This window comes from Theropithecus gelada, chromosome 9, assembly GCF_003255815.1.
Source record: "Theropithecus gelada isolate Dixy chromosome 9, Tgel_1.0, whole genome shotgun sequence".
Lineage (NCBI taxonomy): Eukaryota > Metazoa > Chordata > Mammalia > Primates > Cercopithecidae > Theropithecus > Theropithecus gelada.
This window is the reverse complement of record NC_037677.1, coordinates 129,373,765-129,394,367: the sequence shown is the minus strand read 5'-3', so window position 1 is coordinate 129,394,367 and position 20,603 is coordinate 129,373,765. Positions and strand designations below refer to the sequence as shown.

The following is a 20,603-nucleotide window of genomic DNA, read 5'->3' as shown; positions in this document are numbered from 1 at the left end:
CACCACTACCCCACCTCTACCCCACCTCTACCCCACCTCTAACCCCTCCACCCCCCCCTCCACCCCACCTCTACCCCACCCACCCTGTCCTCTCCCTGCCTTTTGGACTCTCCTCATCCCCAGCCAAGCTCTGTCCCACCTCCTCACCCTCCTCCTCTCCATGTGGAAGCCCCTGCCCACCCTGTCACCGGCCTCTGACCCACTGTAGCTGCCCTGAACAAGCCCCACAAGAGCCGGGCCCCATTGGACCCTTGCCAGCCCTGCTTTCTGGGCCCAGCCACGAAGGGCCTCCCCCTCTTCCCACCTCAGAGGCCTGCACACCCCTGCCAGGCTTGGTCCAGAGGCGAGGAATGCCCTTCCACAGAGCCCAGCCACCCACCTGCCTACCTTCAGGCCACCTGACTGCCCACGAGGCTGCGGTGAACCCAGGCCCTCCCCACGCCATCTCTGGCGGTCACAGCCGTGCCCGGTGCATGCGGGCTGTGGTGTCCAGGTGGATCCTGTGTTGGGCAGGGGCACAACTGGGGCACACCTGGGGCACGCCTCCCTAGTGGCTGCGGCCCCTCCCTCGTCCTGGGCATCTAAATGCATGGAACGGCCAGAGATGGAGCCCTCAGCAGCTGGGACACCTGCTCTCTGGCGGGTAGCCCCAGCTCATCAGCCCACCCTCCCCTCTGTCCCCGCACCTGCATCTACACCTGGGAGGGGCCTGCCCAGGTCCAATCGAGCACACAGGGCATCTTGTTTGGCCAGAAAGTGATGCCTGGGAACAGGACACCGCCTTTCTGCTGCAGAAGATACACAGGCAGCCCTGGAGCTGGGACCTGCTTTCCACCGCCGCTCCCGTCCTCTCCTCACCCTCCGACCAGCACCCCTCTCTTCTTAGCACAGGCTGCCCTGTGTTTCTGTCCCAGATCATGTGGCTGCCCAACTCCCTGGCAGCAGGCCCCGGACAGGCAGGCCGGGCTCTGGGAGCCTCTGAGCCGCTCTCAGCATTGGTGTCCAAGTGCGACTGTCCCGAAGCCTTTCGCCCCAAGCGGGAGCCTCTAAAAGACAGGGCTAGGACGAGGCCAGCAGGAGCCCCAGGAGGCTCCGGGGACTAAGCTTCCTGCCGCCCAGGCAGGGGGAGACAGATCCCCCCGAAGACGAGCCAGAGTGGGGCTGCGCCTCACTGAACGCCGATCCCGCTCATCAGCACATCACTGAAATATAATTAAATGGAATCAGATACAGTCATGCACGCTGCAGCCGGTGCTGACTCCAGAGAAGCCTCTGGAGTGCAGGAGGGCGGGGAGGGTGGGCGTCCCACTCGAGGAGCCACAGGGCTGCAGGAGCCGGGCAGGACAGCAAGTCCTGCCAGGGAGTGCGAGGGCGGCCGTGGGCCCCACCCGTCCGCTGGCAGAGTGAGCGGCCCTGTCTTCCCCTCACCCAGTGCCTCTGTCTGCCTCTGCCTCTCTGTCTGCCTCCTCCTTCTCTCTACCTTCTCCGATCTCCCTGCCTGCACACGTCTGTAGAGGAACCCACACATGTCTGAGTCTCTCTCCTTCAGGAGCTGGATGAGCCCTGTGCAGAGGCCCAGTGCCTGCTCCTCCTCGCACAGTTGGCCAACAAGGAGAAAAACTATGGACAAGCCAAGAAAATGATCGCACAGGCCCAGCCCCTGGGCGGAAGTGAGGAGTTCTGGTACAATTCCACTCTGACCTTGGCAGAGGCGCTCTTGTCCATGGAACACCCAGGAAGAGAAGCTACGGTAAGAGGCAGGGGGACCTGGGGCTGCACGTCGGATGCTCTGCCTGGCAGACCGCTGATGACACGCCCGGATCCATCCCTGCCCACCCTCAGACACGCCGGTATCCACCCCCACCCGTCCTCAAGCAGGCCTGTATCTGTCCCCGCCTGCCTGTCCTCAGACACACCCGTATCCACCCCCACCCGTCCTCAGGCCTGTATCTGTCCCCGCCTGCCTGTCCTCAGACCTGTATCCATGCCCGCCTGTCCTCAGACACACCCGTATCCACCCCCGCCTGTCCTCAGGTGTGTCACATATTTCAGAAGCTCATCAATGCCTTCAAGATCCTCAAGAAAGAAAGACCAAACCGACTGCCTTTATTGGAATTCATGATCACAGATCTAGAAGCCAGGTAACTCCTTGTAAGAAACACTGTTCATTAGCGTGAAAGCTGTGGTTTCCTCTTTTCCGTCTGCGATTTTTGTGCCATACGTCCAGCCTGTGCAAGTTCAGAGGCCCACGTCATGGGGCCTCATATCCACAGCTTTCCGCACAGCTCCAGAAAGCTCCAGAAGTTTCCTGAGCTTGCTTCAGGCTTTCTCTGAGAAGTGGGCCTTGCATCCACGTGTCCTGTCTGGCTTCGAAAGGCAACTCCAGGGCCTTGGGAAGGGCCTAGGAACCCTTTTCCTCTAAGTTTGTGGTGTGTCCGTGTGAATTTGTAGGGCATGTGTTCTTACAGCTTTCACAAAGCCCTTGCCGCAGGCATGCCTCCCTCATTGCCGTTTATCGGCGCCCAGGCTGGAGTACAGTGGTGCAATCTCAGCTCACTGCAACTTCCAGCTCCCTGGTTTAAGCAATTCTCCTGCCTCAGCCTCCCAAGTTGCTGGGATTACAGGCACGCGCCAGCACGCCCGGCTAATTTTTGTATTTTTAGTAGAGATGTGGTTTCACCATGTTGGCCAGGCTGGTGACGCCATCTCTTCTAAATCAGAATCACAGGCTCCAACGCAGTGGATGTTTTTAAGGAGCTGGCTTTGGTTTACAGACCCCAGCAACACGGATTTCTGTCTGACTCGGGCTTTCCTTGTGTTCTGCTTTGTCTTTGTGGAGCTCTCTGCATCTGCGCGAGGGCAGCCCGGGGCCCTGCTGTGGCTGCTCCGGGCCGCAGCCTGGCTCCTGTGCTCTCCGCCTCCCTCCCGGCCTTGCCCTGGGCCCCGCAGCTGCAGCATGTGAACCGCCCAACGCTTCGGCGCGGGTTCTGTTCCGCTAGTGAGTCAAGTAGGAGAGGGTTTTTGAATTTCCACCTGGATGCAGTGCCTGGGGTGGGGCTGATTTTATCAAACGCGATCACAGAATGAGGCCCGTATGATGTTGATTTTCAAGAAACGCTCCAAAAGCGTTTCTTCGAGCATCCCTGGATGAACACCGGGGAGAACAGCAGCAGCCCAGCCGCAGGTCCTGACGCGGCCCTGGGGCTTCTGACTCCAGGCCCCAAACCGTCCCTCCGTCAGGTGCCTGAGCCTGCGGGTCAGAGTTGCGCAGCAGTCGGCGGTCACTGAAGCCACAGAGTGCTCGCTGCTGCTGAAAGACATGGACGATAGCCTGCTGGAAATTGAGAGAAAGTTTATCGACTGTGGCTACAAAGAGAACTGTGTTGATGTAAAACTAGAGCGTGCGAAGATCAAGAGGTAAGGCTGCCTCTGCGCCCCCTGCACGGGAGTCACTGCTTCTCCCACACGCAGCACGCCCAGTGCCATCCTGCCCTCTGGGCCTGGCTCACCCCAGCTGCACCCCCTTGGGGTCCACAGGCCCCTCCCCTGGGAAGCTCCCGGCTGCCGCCTCCCCTACATGTTCTGATCACATGTCCAGCCCTCCCCGTCAGGGGAGCCCCGTTGCCCCGACAGGGCCAACTTCTGGCCCCAGCCCCGTGGCTGCCCACACCTCCCTCAAGGGCACCCACATTGGGCCTTGCACCTCCAGCCCTTGGCAGACATACAGCACCACCCACCCCCACCAGCCACAGGCACACACGCGTTGCACACACGTGCCCAGGCCCAGGTCACACGCGCACATCCCAAGCACAGCCCTGAGCTGCTTGCAGGGCCCTGACCTAAGGAGACGGCCCCGCTCTGCATGGCTCTGTAGCCCGGCGCCAGGCGGCATCTCAGGGGCTGCTCCCCCCAAGGGCAGGGCCCACACAGTCCTGATGCCAGCCGTCCCCACCACAGCAGCTGCCAGCCACCCCTGCCCTGGCAAAGCCTCCCTGGCCCCGTCCACTGCCCTGCCCCCAACCTGGGGCTGCCCCCACTTGTCCACACGCAAGCGTCTCAACACGGCGGGCCCAGTGCAGGCGTGCAGAAGCCTGTGCGGGGAAGGTGTAGCCCACCACAAGGTCTGACCTGAGCCATGTCTGTCACTGTGGATGCCGTACGCTGTCCTTGCAGAAGCTGAGTTAGCCGATCAAACCCAGCCCGCTGGGTAAAGCTGATGCTGTAGAATTGCTTCCGCAAATCTCCTTCAAGCACAGATTTAAATGTCATAACCATAATACGCTGTACATACTGCATTATTCCAGCTTCTTAAACCTCTAAGACATATCGAGAATGTCTTTACATGTTAGCTATTTTAAAACATCATTTTAAGCACTAATAAAATATATAGTATAATGATAGAAAATGACATATTAAACATTTAGTAATAATAACATAATGTTTTAACATTTTTTGTTCCAAATTCCATTCTTATGTCTTATAAAGGTTACGTGCCCAGAACGAGGAAGATGAAGAACAAAAAACTGCGTATTACTTGGAAGCATATGGCCTGGCCCAGGGCGCTGTGGTTGAGGAGGAAGGGAGGCTCCACAGCGTCCAGGGCCTACTGTCACTTCAAGACGTAAGCAAGTGTCCTGGTTCCTGTGTACACTGGGTCACTCCCACCGGGATATAAACCCCACTGTAACTTACCTTACAAGCCAGCTGACTTCTGCTTCTAGCTGAAATGGAGTAACAGGGACCGGATACTCCCCCCATCTGAAACAATGAAAACACAAACTGTATGAAACAAGGACTTTCAGAACACTAGACATCAGCAATGACAGGCAGTGGTCCCCGAGCTAAGGTCCAAGCTCACCATGGTGGCTCCAGTGGAGTCCGCTGGTGACCTGAGTCACAGGATGGAGCCGAGAGCCTGCGGAGAGCCAGGCACTGCCACTGGTGGGACAGAGCCCCGGGGAGGGGAGGGCAGGGTAGGGCTGCACAGAGAGAAAACCCCAAGACCTTCGGGAGAGGCCCCGGAGTATCCTGCCCAGGCCTGATGAGCACACTCTTGAGAGGAAGCTGCCCCGTGCTGGGGAAGAACCACCCAAAAGTGTTCTAGGGCGGGAACAGCACCTGCTTCACCAGCCAGATTGGAAACCCCCATGATCCCTGGGGTGTTGGGCAAAGCAGACACAGGGCCTTGCCTCAGTCAGGGGTCCTTAGGCCTGGTGAGCCCCACTCCAGACCTGCCTGAGAGACCCTAGAAAGCAGACCTGAAAGGACCCAGCTATTTCCTCTGAGAAGACAACTGTCCTGGAACAGAGCCCAAGCCTGAAGAACACATACAGAAATGCAGAAATGCCCACCAGACCTCAAAGGAAAACAAAGCCCAAATATCTGGCAACCAATAAAATATTGCTGTATAGAAAAGCAGGAAAATAGGGAGAATAATTGATCAATCAAAAGCAAATTGATCAGTGGGCACAGATATTATAATTGGAAGACAAGTTATCACTGTATTCTATATGTTCAGAAAGTTAAGTAGAAATGGTGAAGATATAAAAGGAAGACAAAACCCAGACTTTCAGGGTGAAAACCACGACACGGGAGATGAAGAAGGCACCAGGTGGAGTGAATGACAACGATGGCAGGAGAAAACATTGGAGAACTTAGAGACATAGCAACAGAAACTTTTGAAAATGAAATTAAAGAGAACAAAAATTAAAGTCACACAGTTTTAAGTGCACGAATATAGGTGTAATTGGAATCCTGGGAGAAGAGGAGAAAGTAGAATAATTTAAATAACTAATGACTGAACATTTTCCAAATTTGATAAAAATAAATACAAACCCACAGATCCAAGAAGCTGAATGAATCCCACGCACAAGAACTCTGAAGAGGAATGAAACTGTGTCAGGGCCGTAACCAGATGGTTTAACACCAGTGATAAGAAGAGCATCTGAGCGTCAGACAGAGAGCACTGCACGTTGTGTGCAGAGTGACAGAGGTGAATGGCGCAGCTTCCCACAGAAGCGGTGTAGCTGAGAGCCCAGTGCAGGGACCTCTGTGAAGGCCAAGAGGAAACACTGCCGACCTGGAATTCTATACCCAGAAAATACGATTCTTAATGAAGGTGAGAGAAAGATGTTTCTGCAAACACTCGAGAGCCGAAGGAAGGCGTCCTCAGGGGCTGCAGGAGCTCTTGGAGTCAGTCCCGCAGGCAGAAGGAAGCCATGCCCACTGAAGTGTGGATCCACACAGGTGCGTGGAGAGCCTCAAACACATAAACTGCAGGGGAAAGTGTGTCCAATCTTTCTTATTCTAAAAATCACTCTGAAAGATAATTGGCTGCTTAAACAATAACAATGTAGCACGGGGCCTATAGCAGTAAAAATGAAACGCATGACAACAATGGCATAAAGATTGGGAGGTCAGTAACAGATGCGAGGTTTCTATGCTCTGCGTGAAGTGGCATCATACTCTCTACACACCACAACAGCCACAGAAGTCCCGGAATACAGATGTGTGCTGCATGAGCCAAGAAAGGAGATACATGGAAATCATAACAAGTATTCATTTGTCCCCCATGAAAGCAGAAAAAAGAAAAATAATAAAGGACAGGTGAGACCAACAGAAAATAAACAGCAAGATGATAACCTTAGACCTAATCATGGAATAATTACATGAAATTTAAATAATCAAAACGCCCTCAGTTAAAAGAATTTGTCAGATTATATAAAAAAGCAAAACCCAACTATGGGTTACCTACAAGAAAGCCACTTTAAATATTAAGACATAAATAGGTTAAAAGGAGAATGGAAAAAATATACCAGCTAACACTAATGAAAAGAAAGCTGCGGTGGCTATATTAATAACTAAGCCAACTTTGGAAAAAAGAATATTACCAAGGATAAAGAAACTCATTTTATAGTGCAAACAGCGCAACCAGTCAAGAGGCTAGAAGTGCAAACATTTCTGTAGCTAATAACGGAGTTTCGCAGTCAATGAAGCAAAAACTGACAAAATTGCAATGGAGAAATAGACAACCCCACACTTGCAGTCAGATTTCAGTACCCCTCAGGATTAATGGAACAAAGAGCCAGAAAATCAGCAAATCACTAGAAGATTTGAACAACACTACCAACCACTATGACCTAAAGATATTTCTAGAACGTTCACCCAACAACAGGAGAATAAGATGCTCTTTGTGTGCACGTGAATATGTTTCAAGATGGACCGTATTTTGGACCATAAAACAAGTCTCAATACATTTAAAAGATGTAAGTTATACAAAATGTATACTGGTGCCACAATCTAAATTAGAAATCAGAAACAGAAAGATAGATAAATCCGTAGAAAACAGGGCAAGGAGGAGGAGGGATGATTTTTTAATGGGTGAGGGGTTTCCTTTTGGAGTGATGAAAATGTTGTGGAATTAGAGATGATGGTGGCACAATGTTGTGAATGTGTAAGTGCCACTGAGTTGTATATTTTTAAATGGTTAATTTTATGCTATGTGACTTTTACCTCAATTTAAAAAAACAGAAAGCTGGCCAGGCGCGGTGGCTCATGCCTGTAATCCCAGCACTTTGGGAGGCCAAGGCGGGCGGATCATGAGGGCAGGAGATGGAGACCATCCTGGCTAACACGGTGAAACCCCGTCTCTACTAAAAAAAAAAATACAAAAAATTAGCCGGGTATGGTGGCGGGTGCCTGTAGTCCTAGCTACTCGGGAGGCTGAGGCAAGAGAATGTCGTGAACCCGGGAGGCGGAGCTTGCAGTGAGCTGAGATTGCGCCACCGCACTCCAGCCTAGGTGACAGAGCGAGACTCCGTCTCAAAAAAAAAACCAAAAAACAAAAAAAAAAAAACAAAAAAACAGCTATGTATGTGCGAAATGCCAAAGATTTGAAAAGTAAATAGGAAACGTTGCAATAACTGTGGGCCACAGAAGAAATCAAAGGAGAAAGTATTTTGAACTGAAGGGAACTTAAAAAACACCTATCAAAATGTTTAAGATGTTGCCAATGCAATACTGAGATAGAAATTTACAGCACTAAACACCTGTAGGAGAAATGGGAAAAGATTCAAATCAATTACTTCAGCCTGCAACTTACAAAAGTATGAAGAGAGCAAACTCAGTTCCCAAATAAGCAGAGGAATAAAAAGTAAAGATCAGAGTGGCAATCAATCAGTGAAACAGAAAACAGAAAAATAAAAGAGGAAAGTAATGAAACCAAAGCTAGTTCTTTGAAAAGATCGGTAAATTGAAAAACTTCTAGTCAGACGGATCAGAAAAAAAAAGATGACATAAATTGCCAATATCAGGAATGAGAGACGCAATTTCTCCGTGGATTCTACAGATATTGAAAGGATAATAAGGGGATCATATTACAAACAACTTTATGCTAATATATTTGCCAACTTAGATGAAATGGAAAAATTCCTTGAAAGCATGAACTACCAAAGCCCACTCAAAAAGAAAGCCTGAGTAGCCCTATATATTTTAAATTTTTAATTTGTAATTAAAAGCATTCTCACAAAGAAAATGTCAAGCCCAGATGGCTTGACTAGTGAATTCTGCCAAGTATCTAAGAAAAAATAATACCAGTTCTACACAAATTGTTCTAGAAAATTGAGGAGAGAATACGTCCCAGTTTTTCTATGATGCAAATATTACCTTGATACCAAAACAAGATAAAGATATTAACAACAACAACAAAAAGCTACTGACCAGCATTCCTTGTGAACAAAATGTTAGCAAATTAAATCCAACAGTATTTAAAAAGGATAATACATCATAACCAAGCCAAGGTTACCCCAAGAATAGTTTAACATTCAAAAATTAACTTGCTTCACCATTTATTTTCAAAACTAACAAAACCATATGATCATCTTTGTGGATGCCAGAAAAGCGTTTGACAAAATTCAACACCCATTCCTGGTAAACACTCCTAGCAAACAATAGAGGAAAACTTCCTCAGTCTGATAAAGGACATCTGTGAAAAAGCCAGAGCTAACGTCACAGTTATGGGAGAAAGACCGATGCTCCTTTCGATAAGGACCAAGACGAGGAGGTGCCCTCTTCTCACCCGTGTTCCGTGTTGACGTGGGAGTTCCAGCCTATGCAGTCAGGCAGGAAAAAAGGAAATTGAAAGCATCCAGATTGGAAAGGAAGGAATGAAACTGTTTTTGTTCACATATAACAAAATTGTCTGTATACACAGTCATATGCAATCCACCGAAAAATAAAGCTACTAATACTGAGTTTAGTAAGGTTGCAGGATATAAGAACAATATGCAGATATCAGTTGTGTATTTCTACATGCTGGAAACACTCAGATATTAAAAATTTTAAAACAATTTTATGACGGCATTTAAAAATGAAATTTGTCCCAAAAATGTAAAGACTTGTACTCTGAGAACTACAAATATAAGTGAGAAATAGCTGGGAATACCTAAGTAGATGAAGAAACATACCATGTTTGTGGGTCAGAGGACTTAGTATTGTTAAGTTCTTGATTCGCCCTAAATCGTCTATACCCCGATCAAGATCACTGCAGGCTTTTTTTTTTGGAGAAAATGACAAAATGACTTTAAAACTCATATGAGAGTACAAAAGACCTAACATGGCCAACACAGCTTTGAAAAAGAAGAACGAAATTGGAAGGTCTGACGCCGCCTGATTTTAAGGCCTAGTACAGAGAGGAGCAGGAATCCAGAGAGTGTGGCTCTCGTGTAAAAGTTGACATGCGGAACAAAGCGAATCCAGGCGGGGACCCCACACGCACAGGAAGGTGACCTTCACCAAAGACACAAAGGTGCACCAAAGACACAAAGGCGGCTCGCCAAAGGAAGGATCATCCACGTCCAAAACAGCCCACTTTACTTCATGCCTCACACCATATGTAAAAATTAACTCCAAATAGATTGTAGACCTAAATATAAGGGCTAAACCCATGAAGCTTCTAGAAGAACACATAGGAAAATAGATGTGTGACCTCAGGTTTGGCAAAGATTTCTTATTTATGACACCTAAAGTATGAGCCATAAAGTAATAAAGTGATAGCTTGGACCTCTCTTCAAAAGACAGTATGAAGAGAAGGAAAAGAAGCCACGGATAGGGAGGAAACATTTACAAATCCTCTGTCTGATAAAGATATTGTATCCAGAATGGATAGTGGCTCAAGCCTGTAATCCCAGCACTTTGGGAGGCCGAGACGGGCGGATCACGAGGTCAGGAGATCGAGACCATCCTGGCTAACACGGTGAAACCCCGTCTCTACTAAAAAAAAATACAAAAAACTAGCCGGGCGTGGTGGCGGCGCCTGTAGTCCCAGCTACTTGGGAGGCTGAGGCAGGAGAATGGCGTAAACTCGGGAGGCGGAGCTTGCAGTGAGCTGAGATCCGGTCACTGCACTCCAGCCTGGGCGACAGAGCGAGACTCCGTCTCAAAAAAAAAAAAAAAAAAAAAAAGAACTCTCAAAAGTTAACAACAACCCAATAAAACATGAGCAAAATATTTTAACAGACACTTCCCCAAAAGCAAATATGTGGATGGTAAATAAGCACATGCAAAGATAATATCATTAGCCAGCTGGGGACGCGCAAATTGTAACCATCGTAAGAAACCACCACCCACCTATTAAAACAGCTGCAATGTAAAAGACCAACCACAGCAGATGTGTGGAGAGACCTGGGCCCTAAGCGCCAGTGGCACAGCTGCTGCAGAGGGCAGTTCGGCTATTTCCTAAGAATTACACACAGGCCCACCCAGGACCCAGCCTTTCCACTCCTGTGTGTTCACTTGCACATGGGTGTTCGCAGCAGCTTTACTCGTCGTAGCCCCAGAACTGGAAATACAATATTTGAATAGATAAGCAGAGTGTGGCCCGTCCGCACGGTGCACTGACACCGGCTGTGAGGGACGCAGCGTGCGTGCAGCCGCGTGGGGGATCTCACGGTGACTTAGCCGAGGGAAACGAACCAGATAGAAGACTGCACGCTGTGCGCTTCCGCGTAGGTACAGTTCTGGAAAATGCAGATGAATGCAGGGTGCCATCAGGCAGCTAGGTGACCGGGAGGGACACGACAGGGCACGAAGAGATTTGGGGGTGAGGGCTACCGCATGATCTCGAAGGCGGTGATGGTTTCACGGGTGTATTCGTGATCCAAGTGTGTCAGTTTTTCACTGTAGAGCTGTGCGGTTTATTTTGAGTTTCTGATGTCGGTTATGCCTCGTCCAAGGCGTGGGATGTAGAGTCAGGCTTACCAGAAGCTTCCGTGCTTCAGATGCACGCCTGGCCCCTCAGTTGCAGAACGTCAACACGCCGCTGATGAGGAAGCTGGCGCGCCTCAAGCTCAGCCTCGTGGAGATGGCTCTGGACATGCTCCAGTTCATCTGGGAGGAGGCCCGCGGGCAGCAGAGTGGGCAGGGGTCCCTGGAGAAGCTGCTGGCGGACTATCTGCAGAACACCAGTGACTGCACTTCCGTCGGGCTGGTAATTGCTGGGGTCGCAGATTCCCTGTGGAGGGAGCCCCAGGCCACAGTGCAGCTGAGGGGCCCCGTTCCAGCAGGAGGCGTCTCCATCACCGCACGCCTGGCGGTGCGGATGGGCTGGGGGAATCTGAGCGCCCTCCCTGCGGGGGCCTCTTGCAGCAGGGGGGTTCCCGGGCCTTGCAGAAGAAGGGCGTTGTCTCGCCCTTTGAGGGGACTGAATTGGCTCATAAAATGCAGGTTCCACTGCGGCGGCGTTTCCTACATGACTCGCAGCTGCCCTTCCCGACTCATGAATTGGCTTTGACTAATTAATTCATATTAACAATTAATTCATATGTGGATTAAAGAGTCAATAGAGGTGGACTCCGTTTTGGTTGAATGGAGTCCAGCTGACGACATATTCAAAACAGTTGAATACGTAGAATGTTTTGAGGGAAATGTACATTCTTCCATTGTACATTTTCTTAGACGTCATGAAATATGACTCAAATTAATTTACATAAGTATAAATGAACCAAAGACGGGCCTAAAATTGATTTGTCAGTGAGCGCTGAATTAAGGTTATATGAGCAGACGTCTGTGACCCCACACCAGAGCCCCGAGACCCTCCCTGCGCGGGCAGCACCCTGCGGGCGGGGGTGTTTCTCAGAGCTCCCAGTGTCCCCACCCACAGAGGACACGAGGGGCAGGCTCACTGGGTCCCCTGGGCAGGGGGGGCGGCCGCCCTTGGGGTGGCAGCAGTAACATGTCTGTCTTCTCGAAGCAATGGTTCACGCTGAAGCGGACTCTGGCACACGAGGCACTGGCGCAGCTGGGGAGCCTGCAGCCGCTGAGTGTGGGCTGTGTGCAGATCCGCGCCCAGCTCCTGGGCCTGGCCGGGAGGGCCCTCCACCTGCTAGCCATGCAAGCCGACCCTGTGCGCCCTGCCTGCTACTGGGAGGAGGGCCCCTCGGTAAGTGCTCCTGCTTCTATCCCAAGTCGCTCCGACACCTGTCACCCCTGCCTAAAAACACAAGCAAAGTGTTTAGGACTCCCCTGATTATAGCAGACGAATTGTGTCATCCTCCGTGCAGAAGGGCATGGCCCCAGGAAGAGAGAAAAATGTAGGAAGCAGGTGTGAGGGAAGAAATCGGGCTGGTGAAACACAGGCCTTCCGGAACAGACCTGGGAGGGAACCACAGCATCTGTGGAGTAGGCAGGGATGGCAGACAGGCAGGGAGGGCAGGCGGGCATGTGGGTCGACCCGCACCAGCATGGAGCCCACCCCAGCACACAGCCTGCCCCAATCCAGCCTTCCACTGGCGAACACGGAACAATGCAACTGGTGTCTCCCGCAGCAGCGGCTCTGGCCGGGCCTGGAGCAGGGACCTGGGGAGCTCAGAAGCTGCAGGAGCAGCCTAGGGTGGGCCTGAGCACCGGGCACCGTGGCACCCATGCCAGAGCACAGCAGGGCAAGCCCTGGGCAGCCTTGGCTCCCCTCCATCCCCTACCCCCTGCAGCCCAGGGAGGCTGCTGCCTCAGCGCCCAGGTGGCTCTGAGAAGGGCAGTTGGGACCTTCTTCACCCTCAGCCCAGGGCCCACCCTTCTCCAGAAGGCTGCAAGGCTGCCCGGCAGGGCCGAGTCAGCTGCAGGAGTGACCTACTGCCTCACGACCCTGGTGACGGCCCCAGTAAGCCCTGAAAGCCTCAACTCACCTTCCTAAACACTTGTGCAGATGCCACTTCCTCCCCTGGAAGGCACCTGCCGCAGCGGAGAACCTGGGCTTGTCCCCACACACCGGCTCCTCAGGAAGACGCCCTCAGGGACCAGAGCAACCACGCTGTGTGTGCCTGGCTGCACGCCCAGGGCCATTCCCCCACCAGGTGCCGTGCAGCCCTGGGTCAGCCCTGAGATGCTGTCTGTCCTGCATCTTCAGGACCGAGCACAGGACTTGACGTACCTCAAGTGAATGGATGGAGTTGTGGCTCTCGGTGCAACCAGCCTCCATTGATGTGCTCGGGTAGCAGCTGGGCGTGGACCAAAGCGAGGGTTGGCATGGCCGCCTGGGCGCTGGCGTCCTCATCTGTGAACGCTGCTGATGGTTCCCCAGCGAGGAGGGGCCCGGGCAGAGCAGACGTCAAGTCCCGTGTGGAGCACACAGGGGTCTTCCGCGGCCCCCGCCCCATGCAGGCCAGGCCCAGACGTACCTGCCTTTTGCTGTCCTTAGATGTGATTTATGTTGTTGTCCAGCATCTTGAAATCAAAGCTTAAACTAAGGTTTTTCTGGCTTTTTTCTTGTATTCAAGGCTGTATTTCTCCTCTAACCCCCATTTCAGTCTCCCAGATTTTGATACGTAGGATTGACACGGTCTAGGGTTGCTGGTCACATTGTCTAAGGTGTTATCCGAGCTCGTTGTTCATTGTCTCAGAACCCAGAAAATTAAGGGGCATGGACACGGGGAGGTTGCAGCAAAAGTTTAGCAAGTGAAGGAAGAAAGCTCTGCAGCGGAGAGGGCCCCAGTGGGTGGCCGTCTTCACAGTTGAATCCGAACGCGCTGATAAGAAAGTGTGCTCGTCTCTTTTGCTGTTCTCGTGGCTTCCTTATCTGTGCCGCTGCGGGCGTGTCCTTAAGGAGCACAAAGCGCAGCCTTTCTTGTTTGTGCAGCTGTGGGTGCGTTGGATAAGCCCCCACCCCTCCCACAACCCACGCAGGCTCCCTCGGAGCCCACCGTGTTCATGTCTGGAAAGGGGAGGAAACATTTCCCGGAGCCGGCTGACGACCTGAGAACGGAGGCTTCTCTGCTGGGCCCCTCCTGCTCACCGGTGCGCTGCAGTTTGGTTTTGCCCGGCGGCCCTCTGTGCCTGTGGCGGTGACATTTCAGGCTGTTTCTCGAAGGACCAGCCTTGGCTGTCAGCCTCACTGACTTTTCCTTTTCTCCTCCCTCAGTATTTTCATTCTCTAAGTCCATTTTATAAATTCCATTGCAATTTCTTCTTTGACTGACTTGATGATTGTATCTTGTTTAATTTCAAGGTGACTGTGTTTCTCACGGGTCTGTTTTCACGACTGACTTCCAGTTGAATGTTGTTGTTGAAAACACACCCTGAGTGGTCTCGGTCCTGGGACTCTGCAGTGGCTGCACGTGGCCCAGCCTGGTCGGTTTTGGTAAATGTCCTGCACATGCCTGAACGGCGTGTTCCGATGTGAAAGGGGCCAGGCCGTGTGTGGGTCAGGTGGTCACGGCTGCACTGCCTCCAGCGTGCTTGCTGGTTTTCACCTGCATTTGGGCAGCCTACTAGAACCGGGGCTTCTCCATCACTCCATTTCTATCAATGTTTTCTTTGTTTTGACGCCTAATCAATGGGTGCATACACAGATTTGGCACTGCGATACCTCGTGACCTGAAAACCCAGGGGGCTCTCTCTCAACCCAGTTCTTCAGGGGCTGCCTGGGCTTCCTATCCCCAGGTTGGGGCTTGTGTCCTGGCCAGACCGGGGGCCCCTGAGGGCCGGTGGATGCCTCGGCCTCGGTGCCGGCTGGTTCCAGGAAAGGTGTTTCCAGAGGACAGGAATGGGAGTCCCCTGGGAATGTGTTGGATTCCAGGCCCATGTGACTCAGGCCGGCTTCCCTGGGGGGGCTGCGTTCTCACCCTGGCTGCAACGTCCCCTCACCCAGGCTCGCGGTACAGGGCCACCCTGCATCAACTCAGGGGTGGAGGGTTTGGGACAGTGAGAGGCCACGCTGCAGCCTGCAGTGCCCGCCACCCAGGGACCCTGCTGAGGAGCCCGACCCCCCCAGCCTCCCTGGGTGGGCCCTCCCCACGCTGTCCAAGCAGGAACGCAGAAGTGCCAGCCAACCTGCTGTGTGTCTCACAGGTGGGCGCCAAGCTGAGCGGCCTCAAGTCTCTGGAGCTGGAGGTCGAGGAAGAGGGTGCCACAAAGTCCAGCAGGGACCCGCTGGCCTCCAGGGCAGCCCCAGAGGAGCACGGCAGGAGAGGCGAGGACCTGAAGGTGCGGCTGCCCCTCCCAAGCCTCGTGTGGCCTCTGGCCAGAGCCCGGCCTGAGCCCGAGCCTTGTGCCCCACAGGGGAGGATGGTTCTGGCCCAGCAGTACCTGGCTCAGGCGTCAGAGGTGCTGCTGCAGTGCCTACAGGTGGCCCTTGGCAGTGGCCTCCTGGATGTCGCAGCAGCCGCCAGCCTGGAGATGGTGGAATGCGCCGGCACCCTGGACCCTGCAACTACCTGCCAGTTCCTGGCTCTGTCTCAGGTGTGTCTTTGCCCCACGCACCCCCAGCCAGGCCTTCACAGAGGAGGGAGGACCCTGGGCTTCAGCTGGGGCCCTCGCCTTGGGGGGACGCCGTTAGAGAAACAGGCCACAGGCCGGGGTCCTCAAACAGTGGGAGTCTGCCGACCACGTAAACTTGTGGCTCAGAGAGAACACGCATTCGTGTGCTTATCCCCGAACCCCTGCATCAGGCAGACATGGAGACCCGGCAGTCACAGGCCAGCAGGGCCCTGTCCGTGCGGACCTCACAGAGGTCCCACAGAGGGAACAAGCGTGGCCTCACGCAACTCTCCAGGTGCCAGGAGGAGCCAGCATCCCAGGGGAGCCCATTCCTGCTCCCAGGCTGCAGCCACTGCATGCCCTTCGCAGGGTGCAAGGCCTCCCCGCCCAGGCCTTGGGCCCCTGTCATACCTCCCCTGCTCCCTTTCAGAGCTGCTCAGCCTCGGAGACAATGAGGGATGTCCTGCTTGCAGCCACGGCCAACACCAGCAGCTCACAGCTGGCGGCCCTGCTGCAGCTACAGCACCGGCTCCGGTGCCAGGACAGGACCACCACCACCCTGGGTGCCAGTGTGGAGCAGAGGCTGGCTGCCGTGTCCAAGGTAAGCGGGCAGGGATGACACTGAACCTGCCCCCGGCTCTGGAGCTCTGTGGACAGACACCACAGCCACACAGTCCCACGCCTGAGCGAGGGCAGCCTTGCTCACCCCCCAGCTCATAAGCCATCCCTCCCCGTGCCCCCAGCCATGTGCGCCTGGGTCGCCCGGCCTCTCCAAGCCTCAGTGTCCTCCTGGCCCTTGTGGGGGTAGTAACGGCCCACCTGGTGGGTGTGGTGAGGTTGGCGAGGTCACAACTACAAACGCACAGCCAGGCCTGCAGCCAAGAGCTGACCAACAGACGGGCCAGCAGTGCCCTGAGGGCCTCATGTGGATCGGAGCTGCATGTTCCCTGCCTCTGTTTAAGGAAATATTTTACACCTTGGTCCGGTCTGAGGGTTTAATCTTGAGAAACATTTCTGTAGAGCAGGATAGCTAATGGCACCTTTTATTTGGATTAGCAGGTGCGAATGACAGTATTTAAAGAAAAAAGACTTGATGACATTTCTTGAATTGTGGGAAAGAGACAAGTGTGGCCTGATGGGGCCCCTCCCTCCTTTGGCTGCGTGGCTGCCTCCCTGGTCCTCTCGCTGGGGTGGACCTGACCAAATATCCCCTTGTCCAGGGCTGTTTGGCAGACAGTGCTTTGCTGGTGAGGGTGGGATGGGGGCAGCATCCGCCACTGGGTGGCAGGAGCACCCCTGCCATTGTGGCATCCAGAGATGTCTGCAGACATCGCCAGTGGGAACAACACAGCCCCGGGTGAGAACCAGTGACTCAACCCAGAGGTTGAAACCTGGAAAGCTGCCGTCCTTCTGAAGCTGAGAGGATGGAGGGTGGAGGTAAGAGGCCTGCAGGCCCAGCCCAGGCCCAAGGACAGGAGAAGGTGGCACAGGCTGGCCCTGTGTCTGGAGGAAGACGCTGATGCACATGGCCCTGCTGGAGCTGAGCTGGGTCCAGGAGGGTGTGCATGGCAAGCAGGAATGAAAATGGGCTAAGCCGGGCGTTAGGGGCGCCTGTGGTCTGAGCTGGGCATGCGGGGGGCGCCTGTGGTCCAAGCTGGGCATGTGGGCGGCACTTGTGGTCTAAGCTGGGTGCAGGGGTGCGTGCCTGTGGTCTAAACTGGGCATGGGGGCATGCACCTATAGTCCCAGCTACTCAGGAGGCTGAGGCGGGAGAATCACTTGAGCCCAGGAGTTCGAGGCTGCAGTGAGCCATGATAGTGCCTGTGAATAGCCACTGACGCCCAGTCTGACCAACATAGTGAGACCCCATCTAAAAAAAAAATGGGCTGCCCCAGGCAGCACTTACTGGACAGGTGAGGAGTGAGCTGCCAGGCTGGCACCAGAGCACCTGCTGTGGGTAAGCTGGGCATGGGAGTCATGGCTCTTCCTCCCCCATGGCTGCAGACCAGGCAGAGCTCACCCCATAGGAGCTTTGGGGACCAAGGACACCAGTGTGTATGCAGGACTGTGCACAGGGCCAGGAGCTGGCCTGGGGCTTGGCACGTGGGAGCCGTCAGTCACCGTGATGGGGGTCACCACTCCTCAGGCCCTGCTGTTGCAGGAATTCTCATGGAAAAGCTGCACCGACTCTCAGCCAGGCACAGACTCATTGCAGTCTGGCTGGGGAACGTCACAGGCCACAGCAGGCCCACTGGAGCATCCTCGGGAAAGGCCGGTGAATGGTGGAGCCTCATATTTGTAAAGTTATCAGCCATGGAAGCAATGAGAACTTGCTAAACTAAAATTTTTGCACTGAGAGCATCTGCTGCAGTGAGTCAACCCTCACTCTCCATCCCGGGGCGATTCGGAGATTGGCTGGGACTGGTGTCAACAGAGGCTCTGCGAGGAGGAGAAGGAGCAAGCCTGGAGCCAGGAGGGGAGAGGTCACTGTGCTGCAGCTAGGAGCAGCCCCACGGCGCCCTGGGACCACCCACCGAGACCAGAGCCCCACGGCGCCCTGGGAACACCCACCGAGACCAGAGCCCCACGGCGCCCTGGGAACACCCACCGAGACCAGAGCCTTACAGCGCCTTGGGACCACCCACTGAGACCAGAGCCTTACAGCGCCCTGGGAACACCCACCGAGACCAGAGCCCTGCGGCGCCCTGGGAACGCCCACCGAGACCAGAGCCTTACAGCGCCCTGGGAACACCCACCGAGACCAGAGCCCTGCGGCGCCCTGGGAACGCCCACCGAGACCAGAGCCTTACAGCGCCCTGGGAACACCCACCGAGACCAGAGCCCCACGGCACCCTGGGAACACCCACTGAGAGCAGAGCCCCACGGCACCCTGGGAACACCCACCAGGAGCAGCCCCAGGGCACCGTGGGAACGCCCACCAGGTCCTGGGCCTTAGGGTTGTTCCCTGGAAGCTTCTGGAAGGCAGTGAAATCAGCTGTGGTCTTGTGGTGCCTGGAGAGGATGCAGCCTCCAGGACATAGTGTCCCCTGCAGCATCCCATATGTGCTCTCCTAAATGAAGGGCTCAATTTGGGGGTTTCAGGGAAAAGTGAATGCAGCCCAAGGTTGAATCTGTGACTGAGAAACGGACTGAAGAAAAGACCCCGTCTGAGGGGAAAATTGGAAAAGACAAAGCAAGGGTGCTATGATTTGAACGTTTGTCCCCCTTGAACCTCGTGTTGAAACAATGCTCAAGGTGGCAGTATTGAGAGGTGGGGCTTGTACGAGGTAACTGGGTCATGAGGGTTCATGAATGGATCAGCCCATTTGCTGACTAATAAGTTAATGGATTATGGTTATCACGGGAGTAGGCTGATGTCTTTATGAGAAGAGGAAAAGACCTGGGCTAACACAGCCCCCTCACCGTGTGGCATCCTGGGCCACCTCGGGACTCTACAGAGACCCCACCTGCAAGAAGGTCCTCATCAGATGCAGCCCTTTGACCTTGGACTTCTCAGCCTCCAGAATTGTAAGAAATAGTCTCCTTTTCTTCATAAATTATTCAGTTTCAGATAGTCTGTTATAAACAAATGGAAATGGACTAAGAAAATTGGTACCAGGAGTGGGGTGGTTGACAATAATGAATATTTGAACATATGGAAGCAGCTTTGGAACTGAGTAATAAGCAGAGGCTGAAAGCATTTGGAGGACAAGGCTTTTAAAAACCCGGTATGTCTGTAAATGGATCATTGAGGGTGATTCTGGTGAGGGTCTGCCTGGAAGACAAAATGACAAGGGAAAGTTTGGAACTCTTTAGAGATCCGTTAAGTGGTCATGACCAGGACGCTGATGGAAATATGGACCGGAAAGGCCATTCTGATGAGATTTCAGATGGAACTGCGGAGCAAGGTATTAAAACCTAGAATAAAGACCAGCTTCGTCATAAATTAGCAAAGACCTTGGCTGAACTGTCCATGTGGAACAGCTTTGTCAAAGGCTGAACTTGAGAGTGGTGAACAAGGGTATCTGGTAGAATAAATATCCAAGCAGCAAATAATTAGGCTGCTGCGTGGCTACTTCCAGCCACTACACTGAGCTGCAAAAGGGAAAAAATAACTCGGAGATGGAATTTATCATCAGAAGAAAAGCAAGTGGAAGGATCTGGAAGCTCTTAGCCTGGCCACGTAAAGAGTGAAAGGTGTGCCCAGGAGAGGAGCCAAGGCTCTGACCATTCACCAAAAGTCCATACAGAGAGAAGGGGCTGGGTGCTGTTCTTCAAGGCAGGGGAAGAAACACCCAGAAGGCATTTCAGAGATCTTCAAGGCTGCCCTCCTGTTGTCAGCCTGGAGGCCATGGAGGGCAGAACTGTTCTGGCGGATGGGCCAGAGGTGCCCTCCACAGGCTCCCTGCCCCGGGCCTGCTGAGGACCGTGCTCCCTAAATTGCAGTGCAGCTGTCCATGGCAGCCCCAGCGGTGGCTCAGGCAGCTCCAGTGCAGATAGACCCACAGCTCAAGATGTGGACATAGCATTGGCCATGGCCACGTGGCACTGATTCTGCAAGCTTGCAGAGAGCAAGATGGAGACTTGGCAGCCTCCATCCAGATTTCAAAGGATGCCATTGAAAGTCTGGGGGCCCGGGCAGAGACTCGTCCCAGGGATGGAGCCACCACAGAGGGCCCAGCAGAACAAAGCCTAGTGCAGCCACGGGAACAGGACCCCCACCAGGACCCCAGAGCTGTGGAGTCACTGGCAGCTCGGGAAGCTTCAGGCACCAGACTCCAACCTGGAAGAGCAGCCGTGTGGGCTGCACCCAGCAAAGCCGTCGGGGAGGCCCAACCCCCAGCCCATGTGTCCGG

General features: G+C 53.6%; 1 protein-coding gene across 1 annotated transcript in view; it reads left to right on the top strand.

Moving 5' to 3' along the window:
• The window catches only part of CFAP46 (cilia and flagella associated protein 46), a 119,610-nt gene that overhangs the window by 72,800 nt on the left and 26,207 nt on the right, over positions 1-20,603 (top strand). The window contains 11 exon segments of the mRNA XM_025395562.1: positions 1,550-1,750; positions 2,035-2,141; positions 3,241-3,417; positions 4,486-4,621; positions 10,962-10,991; positions 11,184-11,210; positions 11,297-11,485; positions 12,248-12,436; positions 15,340-15,474; positions 15,550-15,729; positions 16,178-16,348. Of these exon segments, the coding sequence (XP_025251347.1) occupies positions 1,550-1,750; positions 2,035-2,141; positions 3,241-3,417; positions 4,486-4,621; positions 10,962-10,991; positions 11,184-11,210; positions 11,297-11,485; positions 12,248-12,436; positions 15,340-15,474; positions 15,550-15,729; positions 16,178-16,348 (1,542 nt within the window).